The sequence below is a fragment of the Tamandua tetradactyla genome, chromosome 12, assembly GCF_023851605.1.
Source record: "Tamandua tetradactyla isolate mTamTet1 chromosome 12, mTamTet1.pri, whole genome shotgun sequence".
NCBI classification, from domain to species: Eukaryota; Metazoa; Chordata; class Mammalia; order Pilosa; family Myrmecophagidae; genus Tamandua; species Tamandua tetradactyla.
Window position 1 is genome coordinate 64300428 of NC_135338.1, and position 24445 is coordinate 64324872.

The following is a 24445-nucleotide window of genomic DNA, read 5'->3' on the forward strand; positions in this document are numbered from 1 at the left end:
ATACAGTATAATGCAGCCTCCTTCTGTGTTTTTAGTAGCTGGACTGCCATTTTGAATCTCATACAGACCCTTCTTCCTTGTGTCCTTGTCTACAGATAAATTGTACTGAGCAAAGGATCACTGTATATGTAGATTGGAAGAGAGGGGTTTGTCAGACAAAAGCCTCCTATGAGGTGTGGTTTGTATACAAGTTAAGCTGCAAGAAGTCACTGTTTTGCAGACTTTTAAATCTCTCTTCTGACTTCCCTCTTTTCCACTTACCTAGTAACTCCCCAGCAGGAGGAGATAGGCTTGAAATCAGTAATTTTCAAAAGGACATCTTTAGTTAATGAAAGAAAATTTTTTGTTTCTTGTGTGATGGAATGTCAGAAATTAAGTAGTAGTAGTAATGTAGAAAGCACATTTCTTGTTTCTGTGATTTTGATAATTTCATAATCTTGCTTACTGTTTAAAATGGGGAATGTTGGCAAGCCTGTGCTTTTAATAAGCTTTAAAGTTAGGAAGTGTGTGTCCTCCAACTTCATTCTTCTTTTTCAAGATATTTTTGTCTATTTGAGGCCGCATTCCTTTCCAAGTAAATTAGATGACTAGCTTTTCCAATTCTCCAAAGTAGGTTGGAATTTTGATTGGTATTTCCTTGAATTTGTAGATCAATTTGGGTGGAATTGACATCTTAATGACATTTAGCTTTCCAATCCATGAACACAGAACATCTTTCCACTTATTTAGTTCTTCTTTATTTTCCTTTAGTGATGTTTTGTAGTTTTCTGTGTACAAGTCCTTTACCTCCTTGGTTAAGTTTATGCCTAGATATTTGATTCTAGATAATTCTTTTTTTTTTTTTTTCTTTTTTTTAGCGGATCTGGAGACAGCAGTCTTCAGACAAGTTTATTATAGCTGAATGCACAATTTATGTATTAGCAAGAAGTATGTGGAAGGTTGTTTGCATGCAAAAGTTTAAGGAATAAGCAGTACAATAACAACTTTAAGGGAACATATCTACGATTAAAGTATTCTTTTCCTTCAAGCTAGTCTCTTCTGCACATCCTTATGCTTTATCTGCACATCTAAGTTTCTATTGAAATTTCCTGTTCTTATGGCAGATGCTTTCACTTCTTCACTTCCTCGAAGTTTATGACCCAAGTCTGCAACTTCGAGTTAAGTATTGACCTTTTAACTCCTACATTTCCCCCTTTTTATTAAGCTATAGTGACTGTGCCTGTCTTAGGTTGCCCTTATTCTCTGAAGTAAGGGTCTTACCTGTCATTGACTACCAGCCAAGCTCTATAGCTTAATTAGGGGTGGAGTTCAGAGTTTTATGTTGAGTGCTTGTGTTTATGTGCTGATGAGATAGCAGAAGATAAATAGTGCTTCAGGACACTTAGAAGGAAAAGAAGTAATATAAAAAATAAAATCCCTATTCCCATAGTAGTCAAAAAATGAGACAATTTCCACCAATTAGTAGGATTCCAATTGTTAAGAGTATTCTTGAAAGCTTCCACAAATTCTTCCCCGGGAACCATGGTTAATTTTTTTTTTTGCGCATTTCAAGAATCTGCTTCTGCAAGGATAAAATCTTGGCAGAAAGATTAGTAGAATGTTTGAGCAACTGTTTTTTTGTTTTATTCCACCAAGATTCATATGAACTGTTATGTTATTGGAGTGATACAAAATGAGGTCTCATTACAATCACATTTTAGGCCTTGTTGTAATTCTAAATTATATAAATGATCGCCAATTGATATCATTGCTGTTTCAAGATCATTAATTCTGTTATTCATTTGAAGATCCACATCAGCTTGGTGTTTCCATACAATACTAGCATTATGATGCCAATTTCTTACATAATGGTGTGTCTGTATACCTTGACTTAATGCTGTGCCAGCTACAGCAGCGGCTGTCACAATTCCTATAGTTTCAATTATCATGGCAATAAATAAACCTATAAATCTTTTAGTGCACTTTAAGAAGGCATGCAAAAGTGCCAGCCACTGACTATCTGCGGAAGCCTGATAGGGCCAATCTAACTGAATTGGCAACCATATGCCTCTTTTTCTTCTCATAATTAAGAAAGTATAATTTTCTGAAATACTGGAATTTAAACATGTATATAATCTACAATCATTACACTCCAAGAGAGGTGAAGTTAATAGCTCCTACTAAAATTACATATGGTTCAGGAACACATGTCTTCATATATTTAATCTCACTTACATTAAATTGTAAGGTATAATTTCCTGAATTACTACGATAACTTCCAACCCAATATCTTAGTTCATGTAATCCGAGTACCCGTTTCCAAATAGCAGAATGTTCTGCATATCCTTTATCTTTCTAACTTATAAAGAAATTGGCCATGACCAATTTAGACTCATTTATTTATTGCCATATTAATTCTGTAAATTGACCAGAGTCATTATAGATATCCCTTATCCAGTCCTCCACAATTCCATAGGAACTATTATATAACACTGATCGTTTCATTGCATGGCAGTGTTCAATAAATGTGTTTGGTAGGAGGATTCCAATCATGAATTTTATAGGAATCACATAAGGGAGCCAAATTAGGAACCTGATCAGAATAATTCATTTGGGTGAAATTGAATGTCATGGCACTTAAACTAATATTAGCATGTGTATGACTAGTTTTTGGTTGCCATAAAAGCCAGTTTTGTTCCCTGTAACCAAAACAAGGGGATGTGCTCTCCGGTTGATTTTTAAAAGCATATAGGAAACGTTCCCCTGCCCATATCCATACTTCTATTATACATTTTTCCTTCCTCCTGGGGGAATAGAGGCAATCTCAAATCAATGGGTCCAGGTAAATATTTTGTTTCATTAATATAAACTTGCACTTTTGGATCTCACCATTCTACTGGCTGTAATAATGGCAGGTTAGGAACATAAGCCCAGTATGAATGGTTCTTTGGAGCAAGCAAACTTACCAATTGTAGGAGCCATATCCATTTCATGTTGAATCTTCTTTTATCATTGGCTTTCTGAGTAATGGGATATTTTATATTCAAAAACATTTTCTCAGCCTTTTCAGAAATGGTCAGAATGTGTATATACACTCCACGTTGGCTTAATAGGTCTCAACCCCATAAATTTATACCCACATTACTTACATATGGCTGTAGCTTTGATTTTTGGCCCTCGGGACCCATTATGGTAAATTCAGTTGTACTCTGATACACATCTGTCATGATGTCCACTCCCGTAAAGACTGTAAGTACCTTTTGAAGAGTCCAAGATTGTGGCCAAAATTTTTTTTGCTATAATTGTAACATCAGCTCTAGTATCAACTAAACCTAGGAATATTTTGTCATTAATGGCAATAGTTATTTCAGGATGATCATCTCCAATGAATGTTTGCCAGTATATATTGTTCCCAGTGGATCCAAAACTTGCTTTCCTTAATATAGGTAATGTATCGGGTATATGATATGGTAGTAAAAGTAACTGTGCTATTCTTTGTCCTTTATTAATGGGAAAAGATTTGTCAGCTTTAGCCATTATTTTAATTTGTTTATAATCACTATTAATCCAATTTGAACCGATAACCCTTGTAACGTAAGGCTACCCTTCTTCCAATAATTAATCTAACAGTATCCTTAGGAATGTTTATAATCACTGTTAATCCAATTTGAACTGATAACCCTTGTAACGTAAGGCTACCCTTCTTCCAATAATTAATCTAACAGTATCCTTAGGAATAGGGCCATTAATTTCCATAGATGTTAAAGACATTCCCATATTAGGAGTTAAAGTGATTGTTTCAGCTGAAGGCAAGTCAACTGCTGCACTTCCCTTTGTAGCTGCTTTTAGTTCTATGACTGGGATGCATGCCACTGACCATTGCTGACTGGCATGGCTAAAGAGCTGCTCATCATGTTGCTTGTCTGAGGGCCCTGAATTAAGCCCACAGTCTTGTTTCCCCACGTTACTGGTCGTCCATTCTTATATTTAGAATGGCACTCATTAGCCCAGTGAAACCTTTTTTGACAGATGGGACATTTTTTAGATAATTTGATTCTTTTGGTTGCTATTGTGAATGGAATTATTTTCTTGCTTACCACTGCAAATAGCCCATTGCTAGTATATAGAAACTCTACTGAATTTTGCATGTTGATGTTTTATCCTGCCACTTTGCTGAGTTCATTTATTGACTCAAGTAGCTTTGTTATTTTTTTTTTTTCAGGATTTTCTAAATATAGGATCATACCATCTGAAAACAGTTGAGTTTTACTTCTTCCTTTTCACTTCAGTTGCCTTTTAGTTCTTTTTCTTGCCTAATTACTCTAGCTAGAATTTCCAAGTACAGTGTTAGAGTGGCAGCTGTGGATATCCTTGTCTTGTTTCCGATTTTCACGGGACAGCTTTTAGTCTCATTGTTGAGGTTGATATTAGCTGTGGGTTTTCATATATGTCCTTTATCATGTTGAGGAAGTTTTCCTTTGAGTGTCCTGCCTTTTGAAGTTTTTTTTCTCCTAATCAAGAAAAGATGCTGAATTTTGTGAAAAGCCTTTTCTGCATCAGTTGATATGATCATGTGTTTTTTCTCTTTTGATTTGTTAACGTGGTGTATTATGTTAATTGATTATCTTGTGTTGAACTAAACTTGCATACCTGGGCTATCATACTGTCTCAGATGTGGTCAATTGGAAAGGTCCAAGACCCCTTTGGGCGATAAAACAGACATAGGACAAGCATGCCATGACCCTAAAACAACAAACTTAAATTAAAATCATTCAGGAAAATTCCTCTTCCAGAGTTGAGGTTATAAATTCCAAATTAGCTATAAATATTCTCCTCTGAAGTCCTTTAAAAGGTCTGTAGGTTAAAATGAACAAAAATCAGCACCTAAATTTCCTAAAGAGCAGAATAGAATACTGAACCTCTAACAAAATATATGTATTATTTAAACAGTTTTATTCACACATCATACCATCCATCCTAAGCCAGTGGTTCTTGGTGTAATCACATACTTATGTATTCACCACCACAGTCAATATGAGAATGTTTTCATTTCTTCAGGGTAAAAAAAAATCCCACAACCCTGTATCCCCCTATTATTGAGAATTTAACTTTGGTATAGTGCCTTTGTTAAGAATTTTGCAGTGTTCTGTTAAGTCTAGGTCTTAGTTTGTTCTAGTTCATGTATGAACTTTTTTTATTTGTACAATTAACTACCATCATCATCCACTCTTAAGTTTAGCTAAGTTAGACTGTCCCAGTTTGAATCCTCCAGCTTTCCTTCTGGCGACATACATGATTCTAGTCTTCTCTGTTTAGCCATACACTCAGCTTTGTTATTTACACTTACTGTATTGTGTTGTCCATCTCCAAACCTTTACAGTCAACCTTTAAAACATTCTATACTCCTTGAATACGGGTTGCCCAGTCTCTACCCTTTTTCCATCTCCTGATAACCTATCCTCTTGAATTTAACTCCCAGATTATAGTTAATTCATATTAGTGAGACCATACAAAATCTTTCCTTTTGTCTCTGACTTATTGTACTCAAGAAATGTCCTCTAGGAGAACCAATATTTTACGTTTCTCATTTGGAGGGCTTGCCCACCAGATGAGTGGTGAAAGTGTTTTGGAAACATGAGAACACTACAAAGGGAAGGAGTTGTTTGCTCCAGTGAGGGGGAGAGAAGTGCTAGAAATGACCTTCCCTCTCTGGACTCCACCCCAAATTAGAACCCATTAACTGCCATTAATTAGAATTCCCATTTTAATAACGATCCTGGGTTTCAAGTAATGCTACATCTAGACTATATATTAAAGAAAAAAGTTCCAAAGGAAACTAGTAGCTTTTTTTATAGAGGCATATGACTTTACAGAGAAATTAAGCTCAAGGATTTCCATCTGAAAGACAAATTGTTAGGAAGTAACGTGCAAACTTTAGGCACCGTTCATATACCCTTCAGTAGCACTTTAAGCTTTTATTCTCCCTTAAATGCTTCCCTTTTTATTGCACCTTAATCTCTCTACTATCAAATCTGCGATCCTATAGCTTCTCTTTAAACACCTTTCTATCTCAGTCTTCTTATGTTTTCTGTTATTTTGGTAAAATTACTTTACACTTTTAAAAAACAAATATTTATGCAGTAAATCCAGAGAATAAAATAAATAAACTCAATGTGCTCTACAGAGCTATATGGAAGTGAGAAAGTTGATCTCATATTTAATCCTCCTGTTCTCCACACTCAAGTATATCTGCTTCCTGATAAGAGATTGGGAGAACTGCATCCTCCCTGTCACTCCCCTGGATGCCCTATTAGGCATCATTAAAATCTAACAGAGAAGGTGGGCCACAGTGGCTCAGTGGCAGAGTTCTTGCCTGCCATGCTGGAGACCCAGGTTCGATTCCTGGAGCCTGCCCATGCAAAAAAAAAAAATCTAGTAGAGAAGGAGCTGGCAAAGTTGTCCTATGTCAAGTGGCCAATCCCTCCTGAAATGAATGTAGGTTTACCTATTCTCTTCTAAACAGAAGAGGATACTGAAGAAATGAAATGTTTAAAAAGCTACTAAAGATAACTAACCCTAGCATTGATTCATCTGTGTGCTCATAGAGTGTGTGGGATGAGAAAGGAATCAAGTAGCAGCATTCAAAAACAGTCTTGGGTTATATCCTGCTGTGGTCTCTCTCTCTCTCTCTCTCTTACAGGGAGAGGTTACTTTTCCATGTTGGGAGAGAGCTGGGAAGGAGGCATGACTTAGACCTTTGTTGTGGTCTCCTTCACAGGCTGGGTGCTGTTCCTCTCCACAATAGGGCTTTTCTTGGCTCAATTGGCCTCCTGTAGCTGCCTTTAAATATACCTGTAATATCCTCTTAAGTCCTGCTACAAGTCTCAGGGACTTTGAAGAAGGCGAAAACCAAGAAGGTGACAAGTAAGCCAGTGAAGACGATAAAAATACAGGCTGCTAAATAGGATGTAACTGAGGAAGAGCAGTCCCATCAGAAAAGTTGGAGGTCCACTTGGAACCACCAGCCATGCTGTTGCAGCTGCACAAAGTCCCAGGCTGAAAAGTTCAGCTGCAATAAGCCAGGGAATGGGGCCAGGTCCAGTTTCAAAGAAGGCCACAAGGTTCATGCTGGCTCCGGTACCGAAAAATCTGGTTCAATCATGTTCATCTTTTAGTAGCTAAGAAATAGTCATGAGAATGGAACAAGGAGCCGTCCCTCCAAGGCCTAGCTATGAGTCCTTCTTCCCACCTTTTCCACCAGAAACAGTGAAACCACAGTGAAGATAGTATTGACCACGCTGGCACCAGTAGCGGCATAGATTAGCTCCTCAGTGCCTGCACCTTTGAAGATTCCTGTAGAGAATTAGACACAGCATTGATCTGAGAGAGCTGCTGAGAGATCTGGAGCTCGATGGAAATGATGGTGGGCTGTTGGTAGGTGGGTGCTCTAAAGAGCTCCAGCACATTGACTTTCTTTTCTTGTGCCATCCTGTCAGTCTTGTCTTTCACCTCCTGGCTCCCATCCTGAAGGCCCATAACTGCTGGAGGACCTGCTTGGCATTCTCCTCTTCCTTTTTGTTAATGAGCTTAAGAATCTAGGACTTTCGGGGTGAAATGGAAGTGCTGCACTCTGCAGGACTGCTGGAGTGATGGTGAAGCTTAATCAGACCACAAGCCATAGCTCCTCAGGCCCCAAGATGACTTCCAGATCAAAGATCTTGACCACCAGAATCCAAATGACCTTGCCCAACTGGTTAAGAGTTCCAAAGGCACCCTATAGGATAGTAGGAGATATCTTTCCAATGTTCATGGGTAGAAAACCTGTGTAGAGGCAGCCCATAACCAACATTTCAACCAACTTTTCTATTTTACAGAATTCTATTAAGGCAGCCACCAACTACAGCCAATAGATTCACAATAAGCATCAAATTACACCTGTGAAAGCAGTTGACAAAGAGTCCAATGGAAAAGAAACCATTGGAAAAGATTGTCACAGATAAAGACCAGAGGGATGTGAGCAAGACTTCACGGGGATGGTTGTCCATCGTCTTTTCCAAAGTATAATTGAGAAAGAATTTTATGATTGTCTCAGGAGCATTAATGTGCATTGTAGACAAGCTCAGGAGCATTAATTTTATTAATTGTCTCAGGAGCATTAATGAGCATTGTAGACAAACTGGAAACAACCGATTATGGCAATGGCGATGACAAAGATTAGTGATGTGGCAACCTTTTGTGTCTCGTTGGTCCTAATTTGTTCCTTTTGAATTCTCAGTGAAGATCTAGGAGTAATATTCTAGAGATACCCCTTCTAGGAAATAATATTCAAAAAGTTCTATTTTTTTTAATTATCAAACCAAAACAACACACGAATGTGTATTCTTAACATATAAACATTCTGTGCATGATGTACAATCAGTAGCTCACAATATCATCACATAGTAGTGTATTCATCACCATGGTCATTTTTTTAGAATATTTGCATCACTCCAGAAAAAGAAATAAAAAGAAAAAACTCATATATACCATACCCCTTACCCTCCCTCTCTTGACTACCAGTATTTCCATCTACTCAATAAATTTTAATCTTTGTTCCCCTATTTTTTCTATTTTTCACTAGTATTTCAGTCTGCTCAATTTATTTTAACATTTGTTCCCTCTATTATTTATGTATGTATTTTATTTTATAATTATTATTTTTTACATGGGCAGGCACTGGGAATCAAACCCAGGTCTTTGACATGGACGGCAAGAACTCTGCCAGGGAGCCACTGTGGCCCGCCCTATTTATGTATTTTTAATCCATATTTTTTTACTCTTCTGTCAATATCGTAGATAAAAAGAGCATCAGACAGAAGATTTTCACAATCACACAGTTACATTGTGAAAGCTGTATCATTATACAGTCATCTTCAAGAAACATGGCTACTGGAACACAGTTCTACAGTTTCAGGCACTTCCCTCTAGCCTCTCTAATACATCTTAAACTAAAAAGGGGATATCTGTATAATGCAAAAGAATAACCTTCAGGATAACCTCTCAACTCTGTTTCAAATATCTCAGCCACTGACACTCCATTTTGTCTCATTTCTCTCTTCCCCCTTTTGGTTGAAAAGTTTTCTCAGTCCCTTGATGCTGAGTCCGAGCTCATTCTAGGATTTCTGTCCCATGTAGCCAGGGAGGTTTATACCCCTGGAAGTCATGTTTCATGTAGAGAAGAGGAGGGCGGTGAGTTTGCTTGCCATGTTGGCTGAGAGAAAGATAGGCCACATCTGAGCAACAAAAGAGGTTGTCTGAGGGGTGACTCTTAGGCCTAATTTTAAGTAGGCTTAAAAGGTCCTTCTTGGCAGCAAGTTTTCTTCTGGTGCTCCGTAACACTTTGCAACCTCACTCCCCAACTGTAATAGCAGTCACTCTGGTTCTTTTCTGATCTTGTTCATTTTGTGAAAATTGACTGGGCACTACCCTCATGTGTGTGCTTTTCTCTATGCATGTGTAACATGCATAGAACTATATATCATAACTGTGATATATAGCGCGCGCACACACACACACACACACACACACACACACATATATACCCACATACACATATGCACACCTACATATGCACTGCAGGGTAGATCCCAAGAGCCTGTATTTTGTGTGTGTGTGTTTTGATGTGATATTAATGTTTAATGTGAATGCAGTTTCTTTAGCAGAAAGATAATCTTTTTGTTTTTGAACATGTGTTCAATTGGTTCCTTTTTTTTAAATATACACTAAATATGTGGGTAACATGCCACAGCCATGTTGATATTTTTGAGAATTTCTCTGTCTTATTGTATCCTCCTGGGATAGAACCGCATTTCCCTGTGTGGTTTCCCAGGTCATGCCTCATGCTGAGAGGTCAGGTAATTGGAGACACGTTATACACTAGCATTTTAAAGGCCCTACCGAAGATACCTGTTTGATGTTAAGCTGGCATCTCCCAAAGATGCTTAACCTCAGAAGTTCTACAGAATGCCCAACTCTCTTCACACCTTTTGGGAAGTACAAGATGGTGAGAAAAATATAATCAACAACCCAAACTGAATGTGAACCCAGTGGCCCAAGCCTCCACTGGTGACACCAACTTGATGGCTTTCCATTCTGTTCACACTGGGGTGGAGCTAGGCCCTTTCCAAGACTATGTTCTATTTTTCCCCCTGCCCACCTCCACAGTGGCCTGTTGGGCTCTGGCCTAGCCAAAAATGATATAAAATTTCTCATGTGAAGAGTCAGTATTTTAAAGAAGTTTTTCACATGATTCTGATCAGTTAAGACTGGAAACTTCTGAATTGGACCATAGCATTAGTAGAGTTAAAGGACTGGCTTTGATTCTCTTGTTAAACCAATTCTATGGTTATAAACAATAATACCCCTACCTATAGTTGAATCTCTCACAAATGTTAATAAAGGAATTCATTTTAATAATCCTTTATATTTGTATATTTTTACTCCTTTACTACTTTGTGGAGGATTAGAGCAAGGATAGCTTATTCTTGTTTTATAGGTGAGAAAATGGATTCAGCCAGCAAGTTTTTGACAGAAAGTGAAGACTCTGATCATGGTCCATGGCTCTTCCAACTTAGTCTGTCCTGAGTTTATTGGTGAATCAGCAGTGGCAACCTTTTTTTTTCTTTCTTCTTCCCCTTTAGTGTTAGGGAGTGTTACCTTTACTCAGAGGAGATGCTCTTCTTGTTTTTAGCATGGTTCCTTCCTTCTGTTGTACAATGCATGGTGTTTATAGGTCATGGTATTTATATCTATTGGAATTTTATTTGTTTTAATAAGTAGTGCAAACAAAAGTTTAAATATTTAAAAATGTTAAAAATTACTCAAAGTGTTAGTCCTGGAAGAAACTTTTAAGATCCCTCTTTTTACTGATAAGGAAATTGAGGCACAGAGATGGGATGTGGAACTTATAACTTGAACCTGGAAAGAGGATGGAGAAGCAATTTAGGTAGGAAAAAATGCCAGAAGCTAAATTTAAATGTACCTGGTTAAGTAGGGTGTTCATATTTTTTATCACCATCTGATCAGATTTTCTGTGCAACTGTGTGTGATTTTGTAGAATTTACTGAGGGTTGGAGTCACTCATTGTATAAAAAGGAATTTTTACAAAATGACAGTAGGATAGAGCCTCTTCAGAAAAAACAATGCATTTTATTTCTGACTTTGAAGGACTGGTTGATTTTTATTATGCCAGGCCAAAGTCTCTGTGTCTTATCTTGTTTCTTGTGACCTCTGTTCCCTCCAAAGATACATAGAGGAGCTCATTCAAATGCCAATTGTAGTAATGTGTGTCCCCACCAGGTGGCAGAATTGCCTAAATGATTGAGCTGCTTGTGCTTTGAGTGTAACTCACTTATTTTAAACCTAAAAGGAGATGCCATGGATATTTATCATGTTCTGAAGAAAATTTTGGCATGCTCAGTCTGCGTTATGAGAGAAATTGGTGCCATGTTTCCTTTGCAGTACTCAATATTATTGCAAGTGTTATGATTTTTAAAGAAAGCTGGTTTAAGACTCTAGCTCTGTCCTCCACCCATCTTCTGGTATCAATCTATTGCTCTGCATAGAATATGCAGGATCGCACGGTGTTCTGCATGTGCAGTGTCTAGGGGTAGGAAAGGGTGAGTTGGGGTTGCTGTGGCACTGTTCGTCTGCATTCTTCCCCCCTTTTGCAGTTGAATTTGAGAATCATTATTGGTGTTAAAGGCCATTTGGTTACCTGGATGACAGAAGTGAACAGAGAAATAAATGAAGCCTTGTGCAGGAATGAAACCTCATCTCACGTAGGGCATCCATCTCTCTGTTACCCTCAGTCTTTACTGCTTTCTTCATCAGCCACAGTTCTCTCTTTTTTACTTCATTCGGTTTTGTTGACCAGTCTTACTTGTTTCCCTGGTACCCTGTAGACTGTACTCATATGAAGTCACGCCCCTCTCTGCCTTCTCAACACAAGGAAGGAGGCTAATGCCTAGAGGTTTGAGCCTGTGCATTCTCAGGTCACACTCTTAGAGGCTAAGTCGTGTTTCTGCCTTTTATCCAGCTATGTGACCCTGGGCAAGTTACTTAATGTCTTTGAGCCTCAATTTCTTCATTTCTTAATGGGAGTGATTATAGAATTATTGGAAGGATTTAAAAGGTCATCCTTGAACAGGGCTTAGAACAATGGCTGGCACATAGATGGCTATTGACATTTCTTAACCAACATAGTTTTGAATCTTTGAGAAGTTTTTCTTGGTTTAACATTGTTATTATTTACTCATTACTTTGCATTCCCATGTGTCCTTCATCTGTACTGCTATTTCATTTAATTATGTTCTTTTCTGTTACCTATGTGCATAAATTCTCTCATGTATGCATGTTGCTTTACCTCAGTAGCACAACAGTTTCAATTATGTGCTTTCTATAAGAGTTATTGTCTCTTCAGAATAGCTGTTGGTTTATGCAGTCTGTGTACTTAGAGAATCAAAGTGATGCATATCTTTATTCATTATAATTTAAAATTAGATAATTCTTCTTGGTTGTCTCAATGGGAGTTTTCAAGTTTTAAAAATAATTGCATGTACGGGGTACAAGGGTAGTTAAGTGGTAGAATTTTTGCCTCCCATGCAGGAGATCCAGGTTCAATTCCTGGTCCACGCACTTCCCAAAAAACAAAGCAAGCAAAACAAACAAAAACAACAAAAATTCCTACCAGCAGTGAATAAATGTTCCAATTTCTCCACATCCTCTCCAGATTTTGTACTTCTGTTTGTTTAATAGCAGCCATTCCTATAGGTGTGAGGTGATAATCTCATTGTTGTCTTATTTACATGTCCCTTATAGCTAAGGAAAATCAGCATCTTTTTATGTGCTTTTTAGCCATCTGTGTTTGTTCTTCAGGAAGGTGTCTTTATCTTCTGCCCATTTTATAATTGGGTTGTTTGTTCCTTTTTATTGTGCTGTTAATTTCCTTATGTATACAGGATATTAAGCCTTTATCCAATAGGTGATTTCCAAATATTTTCTCCCATTGAGTTTGCTGCCTCTTCACCTCTCTGACAAAGTTCTTTGAGGCACAGAAGCTCTTGATCTTAAGTAGTTCCCATTTGTCTGTTTTTTCTTTCTCTGCTTATGCTTTAGGTGTAAAGTTTAAGAAGCTACCTCCTATTACTAGATCTTGAAGATGTTTCCCTGCATTTTCTGTGCTGCTTTCAGGACTTTTTGCTTCCCTTCAACATTTGACAGTTTGATTAGTATGTATCTTGGAGTAAGCCTGTCTGGATTTATTGTATTTAGTGTTCGTAGGGCCTCTTTGATTTGCATATTTATGTATTTTATAAGAGTTGGGGGAGTTTTCTCCAATTATATCTTCAACCAACCTTCCCAGACATTCCACTCTTCTCTTCTCTTCTTCTTCTGGGACATCTTTTGTTGTCCCTTATTTATCTACAGTACAGTTCCATTTTTTCTATTTTTCTTGGCATTCGTTCTTTTGTGCATTCTGATTCAATTGTTCTGTCTTCTAGGTCATTTATTCTTCCTTTGAATTCAAATTAGTATATTTCTAATTTGGTCTGCTGTATCTTTCATCTCTGTGAGATCTACCAATTTTTGTATTTTTCTAGTCTCTCAAATTCTTCTTTATGCTTTTCTGGTGTCTTCCTGATATCCTTTATTTCTTTATAAATTTCTTTGTGTAGTTCCATATTCTGTGTCTCCTCCAGAGTTTTGATTTGGTTGTTTGGTTTGGCCATTTCTGCCTGGATCTTCACGTGCTTTGTGATTTTCTGTTGTGCTCAGGGCATTTGATTATCTTAATAAAATTTTTTCCAAGTGGTTTCCTTCACTTGTCTAAAGTTTTATATTTACTTGGTTTTGCGTTGACACAAAAATCAGTAATTCCCCGCCAAACCAAGGTCCAAATATCATGTAGGGAGCACAGTTTTGCTTGAGGGTCAATTAGAATCTAGGCAGGGTAGAAGGAAGGCCTACTCTCGGGTCATTTTCACAGTTAGCTGATAACTTGGCTGTACTGTGAGAGCTAATTCCTGGAAGGGTCAAGGGCATGGCTTAAGGTAACATACTCATTAAACGTAGTGCTTACCATGTGGCAGGCATCACTCAATGAACTCATGAAGAATAAAGAACCAAGATTTGACCTGGATCTTTCCTACCTCATACCTGAACTGTCTGCCTTTTGCCTCACTGGAAAAGATCTTAAAAATTCAGTAGCACAGCACCCCAGTGTTCATTCACCAAATGTTTGTCTAATCTTTGTTGGACATACTGGGGACAATGAAAATAATGAAAAAAATTGCCTGTTTGCTAGTGGGTGTCAGATGGCAGTTCTTTTACAGGTTATAAGACTTCTCGTACATTACCTTATTTTATCATAACTGTCAGGGCATCTGGTAACTTTAAGGAGTTCTGACAGAGTAGCATTCTTTTGTTCCTTTACTTTAGAGTTGAATTCTCAGAGTAGCTCCAAGAAAATTCAAAAGGTACATGGTTTTGAAGGCCATTTTAGTAAGAATGTCCTGCTGTTGATAATGTGACATGGCAGAGCTGTACTCAGCTGCAGTAGTCAGAATCCACCTTTATTAGTCTGTTCCAGTGTTCCTGTTGTCATCTAGTTCCGAATTCTGATGAAAATGGAGTAGTCTATAAAGAATGTTTGTATTCTCCTTGTGATTTTTTTCGCTAAATCTTGGTGGAGACGATGAAGAGCAGCCTGATGAGACAAAACTAATTTAGCAGAACAAACTGAAGCAATGAGCATCTGCCCTGAGAAAGTGGGCAGGGCAGGCATTCTGCCCCTTCTTCAGCCCAGGTATTTATGGAAACTATGGAAGTTTGAGGGTTATTTCTTGTGCTTTTGACAAGTATTTATGAAAAGCCGTTTTTAGACAGAGGAAACAAAAACAATCAGGCCTTCTTCAGCGCTGACCCTCAATTCACTTGGTTCCCTCCTTTCTCCTCATATATTCTTGACCCCAGTCTCATTACCTAGTTCTTATCTGCTGACCAGCCCTTTCTACCTGTGCTTTTGTGGGCATCTAGGTGGCCTCCAGCATGAACCTCAGAATCAGCTGCTGCTTTCAGCGAGGCCCTGACGGGTGTCCAGAACCACCTTTTCATGAACTGCACGTCACATTAGTATTTCTTATAACCTTAGACCACTTCTCTGTTATTTTGTCATAACCCACCCTATAGTGAAGAAAAACCAAGCTACATGATTTAGATTGTCATCCCACCCCCCCACCTTTAAAAAATCCTCTTTTTCAATTTTTGTGTGAATCTGAGATCATTTAGTTGTCACTAACTGCCCTGCAGATAAATTGGAATATTACTATATTCTGGATAAAGCAGCCAGTCAGTTTGTACTGACTGACAGTGTAAATCAGAACAACCTTTTTAGAAGGCAATATGGCAATGTATATGAAATAAAAAACTGCAGATATGTCAAGGGTATATAATTGTTTGCAGAGATATAAGTGTGTGATAGATACATAAGACCAAAACTTAGATGGCTTAATACTTCTATGATTAGGGACTAAATAAATGAGGTTCATATTTACATGAGGACACAGAAAGAAAACAGACATCATCAGTAAAAACACGTCACAAACAGCAAGTTCAGTATGGCCTCATTTCTACTTAAAAAATATAATTATCAGGTAATATCTGGAACCAATCTGAAACCACTGAGATTTAGGTGAGGAGGAGATATGAGGTAGTGGGGATATTACTGTTTATTTCATGCCACTCTACGCTACTTGACTTTTTGTTTTTGAGCTTGTTATTTTTATAATTCATTTTATAAAGGAAAATCATACATGAGTAAAGGCAGAGCTGCTGACTCATTCTATTGTCTCTGTAAACAGTCACAATGCGCCTGTGTCTTATAAGAGATTAAAGCCATTTTCACATCTAATAAACTTAGAAATAATTCCTTTAGAATATCTAATGCCCATTGCAAGGCGCTGCCCCCCCCCTTTATCGTCACAAGGTACCTTTTATCATTCTAAATTAGAATTAATACACTTTAACACTGTAAAATTAGTGGTATTCTTTCCTTATAGATCAACCTGAAGCTCAGAACAGGTAAGTATTTTGTTTATGGTTGTAAGCTAGTGAGTTGAGTGACAGGGTCCAAGTATTTCCATACCCAGTTGATAGACAACTTATATAAAATTTGGAATTTACTCTTAGAAATTTTTTAACCTCAGTGTACTTGTTTTTCAGCCTCACTCAAAATTAAAAGTGAACCCAAATTTCATATTTCTTTTTAATTCTAAATAATTATTTTTCCAAGTACCAAAATATTATGTTTGCTGTGGAAAGTTGAAGAAGTAGAACCAAGTTTTAAATAAAATAAGAAAATAGTCATAATCTCACTGTGCAGAAATAACTGCTGTAGCATTTAAATATGTTCTTCCAGCCATTTTTCTGTGGGATTTATATATGTGGAAGAAATCCATAATGGGATCCTCTTAAATGGGGTACTGTGTTACCTTCTATTCTTTATTTTTAGTCTTGTGCATGGCAGGCTTGAACTAGATCTCTCAATATCAATTCCAGCAACATAAACCTTACTATGTTCCTCTGCCTGCTTACCGGTCTCACCTTGTTTTTCAGTGGATGAATACATTGCCATTGCTAAAGAGAAACATGGGTACAACATGGAACAGGTAATGAAATGATTTTCTTTGGTTGTTAGAATGGATTCTTTAGCTAGCCCATTAAGTTTTTTCTTCTCTTTGTAGGATAATATCACTTTCTTATTAGCACCCATTTTGGAGGTGATTAGCACTATTATGTACATTGCTTTAGTCCCCTTTTTACTGCTCGGGGATGTATATTAGAGGCTCCTTTGGTGTGAAAGACAGGTTTTCAGCATTTAAGGCAGAGGTAGTTCTAAGGCACTGGACACTTGAGCATACCACTTTGTCATTTGGACATATGATTTGTGTGTCATTCTTCTGGTTGCGCAGTGGCTTTTCTCATCTTACACACATCTACAGTGTTTTGATATTCATGGTTTTGAGTCACTTTTAGGTTATAAAGATTTGATTTTTTTCTTTTAAATATTCTGTGGATCATTTTGATGAGATTTTCTCCAAATTTTCTTATTTCAGTCTTATTTATAGTTATTGTGCCTTAAATTGGCTTAGTGGTCTAAGTCCTACAACCTGTAAGTTACTGATTTCTCATTTATCCTTATACCAGAGGGTATCACTAGTTTAGGCTATATAGAATTGTACTCTTTCATCTTTCCTTTAGTTTTACTTATTAGTCCCTAACTCATTGAAAGTACTTTTAGAAAAACCACTTCAAATATTTCCAAAATCTTTCAAAGCAAGAAATGCATGCTTATCTTTTTCTGAATGCCGCTCATGAAATTCACAAGATTGCTTAGAAAATCCTCAGTGTTTTATTCTATTTAGAAAGTGATTACCAAATATATTTAGATGAATTCCAAAGTATGATCATTCCCACATTAGAATTACAGTACAGGAAACTTTCTCAGGAAAGTATTACTGAATTATTTCTGTTCTGTTTCTTATTTGTTACCCATTTGTATTTTTTTTTCCTTTCTCAATAAAAATGACACATCCAACTTTATATTGAGATTTTTTTTTCTGCAAAAAGAACACAAAACAATCAAGTTGTTTTTCTGAAGAGCACAGATTCTGAGCCATACTGCTTGGGTTCTGATGCTGCTTCTACACTTCTGAGGGCTGTAACAGTTGGCAGATTATTTAATTTCTCAGGGCCTCTGTATTCTCATTTGGGAAGTGGAAATAGTGGGATTTATTTCATAGAGTCTGTGAATTAAATGAATTAATGAAGAAAAGGACTGCCACTTAACACTGTATATGAATTCTTTATTAATTTGGTTATAGAGAACATGCTGTCTTTTTGCCAACTTCTTTTCCATTTCAACTTTTCAATGAAGTTGTTGGTCTAAAATTTTACTGATATTTTTCCCTAGGCTCTTGGGATGCTTTTTTGGCATAAGCATAATATTGAAAAATCTCTGGCGGATTTGCCCAACTTTACCCCATTCCCAGATGAGTGGACTGTGGAAGATAAAGTCTTGTTTGAACAAGCCTTTAGTTTTCATGGGAAAACTTTTCATAGAATCCAACAAATGGTAAGTAAAGAGGCTATTGTTATATTTTCTTTTTTTAAGCCTCTCTCCTCTGCATCATAGCAGGGGCTTTCCCATTTTTTCTAAAGCTCTCTGGACAGCTCATTACCTGCTACTATGTGGATGCAAACCTTCAAATTACAGCCCAGAAGTGCTTCCCAACTTGTTAAGGGTAACTCCACCCTCCATTCCACACCTCCTCTACCTCTTTCCAGAAAGCTATTTGGTAGATTCTTACCATGAAAACTTATTCATATTTGTTTACATTGAGTGTTAAAATGAATTTTAAATAAATAAACCCAAAGTTGTATAAGAACGTTGAGAGTTTTCAAACTCTTAATTGTTCTTGAACTAGCCTAACAATCTTTCATGGGGTAATGGGGTAAGTTTCCCATGCAAACTTTAGTAAATTTGAAAATATGTTGATGAGAATTCTTTTATCAAATTTTTCCTCATCAGAAAAAAAAAGCAGCTGTGACTTAGGACATTTATGAGCATGTGGGGGTGACCCTTATTAAATGTATCTAAACCCACTGGATTTTTTTTTAATTCAACATAATACACAAGCACATTCTTACCATGTGATCATTCCATTCTTGTTATATAATCAGTAACTCACAGTATCATCACATAGTTGTGTATTCATCATCATGATCATTTCTTAGAACACTTGCATCAATTCAAAAAAAGAAATGAAAAGAAAACAAAAAAATTTATACATTCCATACCCCTTACCCCTTCCTTCCTTTGATCACTAGTATTTCAATCAACTGAATTTATTTTAACATTTGTTCCCCCAATATTTATTTATTTATTTATTTTTAATCCATGTTTTACTTGTCTGTCGATAAGTAGATAAAAGGAGTGAGGTTTTCACAATCACACAGTCACATTGTGAAAGCTATATCATTGTATTATCATCTTCAAGAAACATGGCTACTGGAACACAGCTCTATATTTTCAGGCAGTTCCCACCAACCTCTCCATTACACCTTAATTAAAAAGGTGATATCTATATAATGTGTAAGAATAACCTCCAGGATAACCTTGAACCCACTTGATTTTCAAATCCAAACGAACTCAAATCCAAACGAACTCACTTTTCACGTCTAGCTTCCTGATAAATCTATTGCAAGTCTGGTGAAATTTTACTACTCTTGGAAAAAGACAAGGACCAAAACCAGTGTGATGGATCGCCATGCTCGGAAACAAAAACGGGAGCGTGAAGAAAGGTGAGTTCGTGGCTGCAGGTGTTGTCACACCACAGGAATCTTTGACTTGCTAGAATCCTAGGATTTGCCAGTTACAAAAAATAGAACAACTAGATTTCCCCTCATTAGATTCCTGATGGAGCAAGCAAAGTATTCTTCAGCTGAATGTTCTAAATATTCACAAGATGTATTAAAGGATGTTTGGCTTTGACCATATACTTTTTCTCACCACCTTTTTCATGCAGTCAGTGAGTGAATTTCCCTTTCGAATGAGTGAAATTCTCTACATATTCTTTCCATGCCCCTTTCAAATAAAAAAGTATCTTTGATTTCTCCCCAGGACAAAGTTCATTTTATATGTTAATATAAGATGGATTTAACATTTTAAACAATACAGTTTAGATTCCTTTTTTCCCCTTTTTTGACCATCTGTTTTGTAAAGGTATATGAAAGAAAAACGTTTTGTAATTTCTTAATAAGTGTACTAGTTTTAGGATAGCCTCTGTTGGGCAGGTTACATGTTTTAACCCTCACTCTCAGTCTTCACACAGTCTTGTATACAGCATTGAGGAATAGAGATAGCTGTGTGTGTACATTTAGGAGAGGGTTCTGGTCTTAGGTCTGCGGGTGCTGCCTAACCCACTTACAGGCTTGTTAGTTTAATACTCCTCTCTCCCAAGCCTCTCAGTTGTAAAATGAAGATGACAGACAAAAGACCAAAAAAAAAAAGTGAAGTTCAGAAGGCAATATACATAAACATGATTTTTTTTTTTGTGGTGAGGCTGTAGTCTTTAAAATTAATTTTTCCACATTTTCAATTTATGTGTATATATTTAAAACTTTTATTCTGAAATATAACATATATACAAAGAAAAAGAGATAATTTTCAGTGTACTTCAACAAGTAGCTGCACAACAGATTTCAGAGTTTGTTATAGGTTACCATTCCACTATTTCAGATTTTTTCTTCTAGCTGCTCTAAAACACTGGAGGCTAAAAGAAATATAGATATAGTGATTCAGCAGTCATACTCATTTGTTAAATCCTATTTTCTCTATTATAACTCCTCCTTTTCCTTTGATCCTTCTCCTGGTTCATAAGGATCTTTAGGCAGTGCTTGTTCTGACTTTTTCTTGTTGAAAAGGTTTCGACACCAAAGGATAGGGAGATGTAAGTAATTGATAGTCTTGGAGATGCTTGTTTCTCTGCATTTCAGGATTTATCTGGCGTAGGAACTCTTCGGAAGTTATAGGTTCCAGGAAAGCAAACTTAGTGCATGAAACTTTTATAGGGTCTCAATTCGAGCCCTAGATGTTCTTAAGAGTTAATAGGAGTGATGTTGATTGGGGTTTAGCAAGCCATGGTAGTTACAACTGTCTAACTGAAGCTTGCATAAGAATAGCCTCCAGAACAGCCTCTTGACTCTAATCTCTCGCCACTGATGGCTTTACTCTTCTTTTCCCCCTTTTGTCAGGAAGGTGTTGTTGATCCCACAGTGCCAGGGCCAGATTCTTCCCTGGGAGGTATGCCCCATGTTGTCAAGGAGACTTTCACCCCAGAATGTTATGTTCTACATAGAGGGGAGGAAAATGACATTACTTTCAGGGTTGGGTCTAGAGAGAAAAAGACCACATCTGAGCAACAAAAGAGGTTTCCTAGAAGCAGCTCTTTAGCGTTGTTATAGGTAGTTGTAGCTTCTTCACTACACAAATAAGTTTCATAAGGGCAAGCCACAAAATCAAGGGCTTGGCCTGTTTTCTTGGGAGTCCCCAGTGGTTGAGAGGTACCTGGGGTTTCCCAGATGGAATGGTTTATAGTTCCAATCCTTCCCTCTTCCCTGCCTTTGTACCCCCAAAGAACTGACTCTACAATACTTTTTTTTTTTGGTGGGGTGGGGGGCATGGGCAGGCTGCAGGAATTGAACCCGGTTCCCTGGCATGGCATGCGAGAATTCTGCCACTGAGCCATTGTTTTAACACCCAATACTTTTTTCTTTTCTTTTCTTTTTCACATGGGCAGTCACTGGGAACAAAACCCGGGTCTCCAGCATGGCAGGCAAGAATTCTGCCACTAAACCATGTGGCCCACCCCACCGCCCAATACTTTTTAATTATTAGCCTACCTTAGTCTGAGTTGTATCCTGATATTACATTAAGTTATACAGAATTACAAGGCTTCTTTCTCATTCTAGATTTCAGGAGTTTGGGTTATTTAAATGAACTATCCAAACAGACTGATTTAGATTGTGTGTTATAGAAAATTTAGGTTCTAGACATAATACAGTTGGTGAGGGTCTAGAGTATATATGCTGTCATCTTTTATCCTGTATTTTGATTTACTTTATTTTATTCTGAGCCAGATTAGCTTTGTTTTTATCTCTAATTGAGGCCTGATATCTTTTTCTTCAGCTTTTTCTTTTTTTCGTTATCTGTTCTTATGTATAGCTACTCTATCTTTGAGGGCTGCAACACTCCATTTCTGTCTTAGGTGTCACTAAATATATTTTTATAAATTAATACCATGAAGGAAAAGGAAGGATTATGAACTAGATGATCTCTAAGATCCCCATTTAGTACAGTGTTTTATGATTTTAAATGAAAGCATGTGATGACAAAGTCAAGGAACAGTTTTGGAGAAATCAAATCTCTGGGGCAAGCATAAAATGAAAATGATGCTGAGAACATCTCTCAAGCTCTTTCTGACTCTAATAGTCTATAAAATTGTTGGCTTTGATTCATTTGCTTTTTTTTTTGTCTGTAATATACATACTTGTGGGTCTCTTTATGGATTTGTGCATGCCTAACCAAAGAAAGGTAATAAACACTACTGGAGCTTTTTAAAATATTGTGGCAACATTTCATTAGAATTTTTTATTTACTTCCATTACATGTTTATAAATTGGTTTACTACAAACAGATGTGTTCTCTAGTACGTGGCAGTCAGAATTAAATCAACAAATAGATTGGACTATGTTATCCCTGAACATGAAATCATGAAAGTGTCAATTGACGCACCCCCATTCTCAATTCCCAGGTGCTTTTCTTTGCATCACTCACTCCCTGCAGTGCTGAGAACTGCCGTACTCCCACCCTTACCTGAAACTTCGCTACTGTTGGCATGCAGATGGCTGAGAGGCATACTGGTCATGGCAGCAGCACTTGAGAGATTGCTGCCTAGGAGAGTTATGTCAGGGATTTGGACAAAATTCCTTCCATCCCAGGCTCGTTTTCCTAGTAGACACCCTTTCCTCAGCTAGAGCTGCTCACCACCTTGGGGATGGGAGTGTGATGGGGGTGATAGTACAGTGACATAGTCACCTGGGATGGATTCTTGGAACATGGTAGAGTTCTGACGTCTGTAGACCTGAGTATCCTGTGGTACCACTTTTCATTTGGTTTTCACTGTAGGCAAACTGGGGTAGGTGGCTTGAATTCCACAAACCTGAGCTGTTCTTATTCTTTAAAGTAAAATTTCCCTGCCTAACACAGGGCTTTTTAAAGAAATACTTCATGGAAGGGTCTAACAAGAGCATTTGAAATATCATACAAATATGTTTCCTTTTTTAAATTTAATTTTGAAACATCAGTTATTCAGGCCACCAGAAAGCACCTCATTATATGGCTATGAGTAGACAAATGTGACTAGAAAAATGAAGCTTTACTTTCCAAAGGGTTTGTTTCCAGTGCAATGGAATTTTTATTATTGCATAATTTCTCTGTTATATCTAATGATCATGTTTTAGTCCTCCTATAGATAATTATAAGTAAATTTCTTTTAAATTTGATATTTTCCATTGAGAGTTTGTTCTTTTGGTACACTTAGAAATATAAAGCAATAATGTTCTAGACCTGGTTTGGGATGTTAGAAATCTATTTTAATATTTTTTCATTTAGACTAAAACAGCTACATAGTTGGTATTATTTTATTTGCATTGTAAAATGTTCTGAAAAAATAAATTTTGTATTAACTCTACCATTAAATCAATGTATTACCTATATTGTATATTAAATAGAATTAGTATAAAATAATCTTTCAGTAACTTGTTCTTGTCTTCCAGTGAGGATGAACTGGAAGAAACAAATGGAAATAACCCCATTGACATTGAGGTTGATCAAAACAAGGAAAGCAAAAAGGAGGTATTTCTTCCCTAGTATTTTTAGGTGGATAAATTTTATTTTTAGCTCCATATTAAGACATTCCTCTTATTCATTCAGCTCCATACGAATACTATATACAAAGCATCATGATATACTTTTTTTTTTGCATGGGCAGGCTTTTTAAATGGTACTGACTCTGCTTTATTAAACTTAGAATTTTGTTAGGTAACGCAGGTATAGGAAGCCTTAAAGGAAAATACAGCTGATGACAATAAATATAGATTTTGTCTATAGTAGCAGTCCTCACTGCTTTCTGTCCGGAGCCATTAGCTCAGTGGTTTAGAAAGTGGTGCTAATCAGGACACCCATGCACCAGCTTGTCTCCTTGCTCTTCACAGCCTCCTTCCTACCTGTAGTTAGGTCTGCCCATTCCATGAGGTAACTGCAGGGACAGTCAAGGATAAGCCAGGATGGTCCCCACACATAGAGAATTTTAAAATCTCTTACGTCTTCAAAGTTATTAAACAAGAGACCCTGCAATTAATATAGGCGACTTTTACTTGTGTTCTTGTACATATTTTTCTAAAGTTTCAATAAAATTTTCAGTGTTTTCTGTCTTCCTAAAGCCTGGAAAAAACAGAGTTTAAATATACTTAAACTTTAAAATTCTATCAATAGTATATGCTTTTTGTAGACAAGGTGGGAAATATAGCTAAATAAAATTAAAATTATTCACAATTTGTCACCCATAGCCACTGTTGACATTTTGGAGACTGTCTTTCCAGACAATTTTCTCTATAAAATCTATGTGCATATGTTCATAATTCTGAATCAGTACTCACTTTTTAAAAATATAAAATAGGATGTCACTATCATTTTATATATAACCTTTTAAATTTATTCTTCCTTGAAAGTATTTTTGTCAAATATATTTTCTATACATAGCTGCATATTATTTCATTATCTGAATCTTTTACAATTGAGTAAATT

The 24445-nt window shown here is 36.9% G+C and overlaps 1 protein-coding gene and 1 pseudogene across 2 annotated transcripts in view; one reads left to right on the top strand and one right to left on the bottom strand.

The window, feature by feature from the left end:
* Positions 1-24445, top strand: part of RCOR1 (REST corepressor 1) — a 147771-nt gene that overhangs the window by 88225 nt on the left and 35101 nt on the right. For both annotated transcript variants that reach the window (XR_013160526.1, XM_077123622.1), the window contains exons 4-7: positions 16633-16685; positions 17990-18151; positions 19262-19380; positions 23416-23494. Coding sequence is in view for 1 of the 2 variants with exons in the window: in XM_077123622.1 (XP_076979737.1) it covers positions 16633-16685; positions 17990-18151; positions 19262-19380; positions 23416-23494 (413 nt within the window). In the remaining variant the exon portion in view is untranslated. The remainder of the gene's footprint in view (positions 1-16632; positions 16686-17989; positions 18152-19261; positions 19381-23415; positions 23495-24445) is intronic.
* Positions 6623-8024, bottom strand: LOC143652685 (solute carrier family 2, facilitated glucose transporter member 3 pseudogene; annotated as a pseudogene).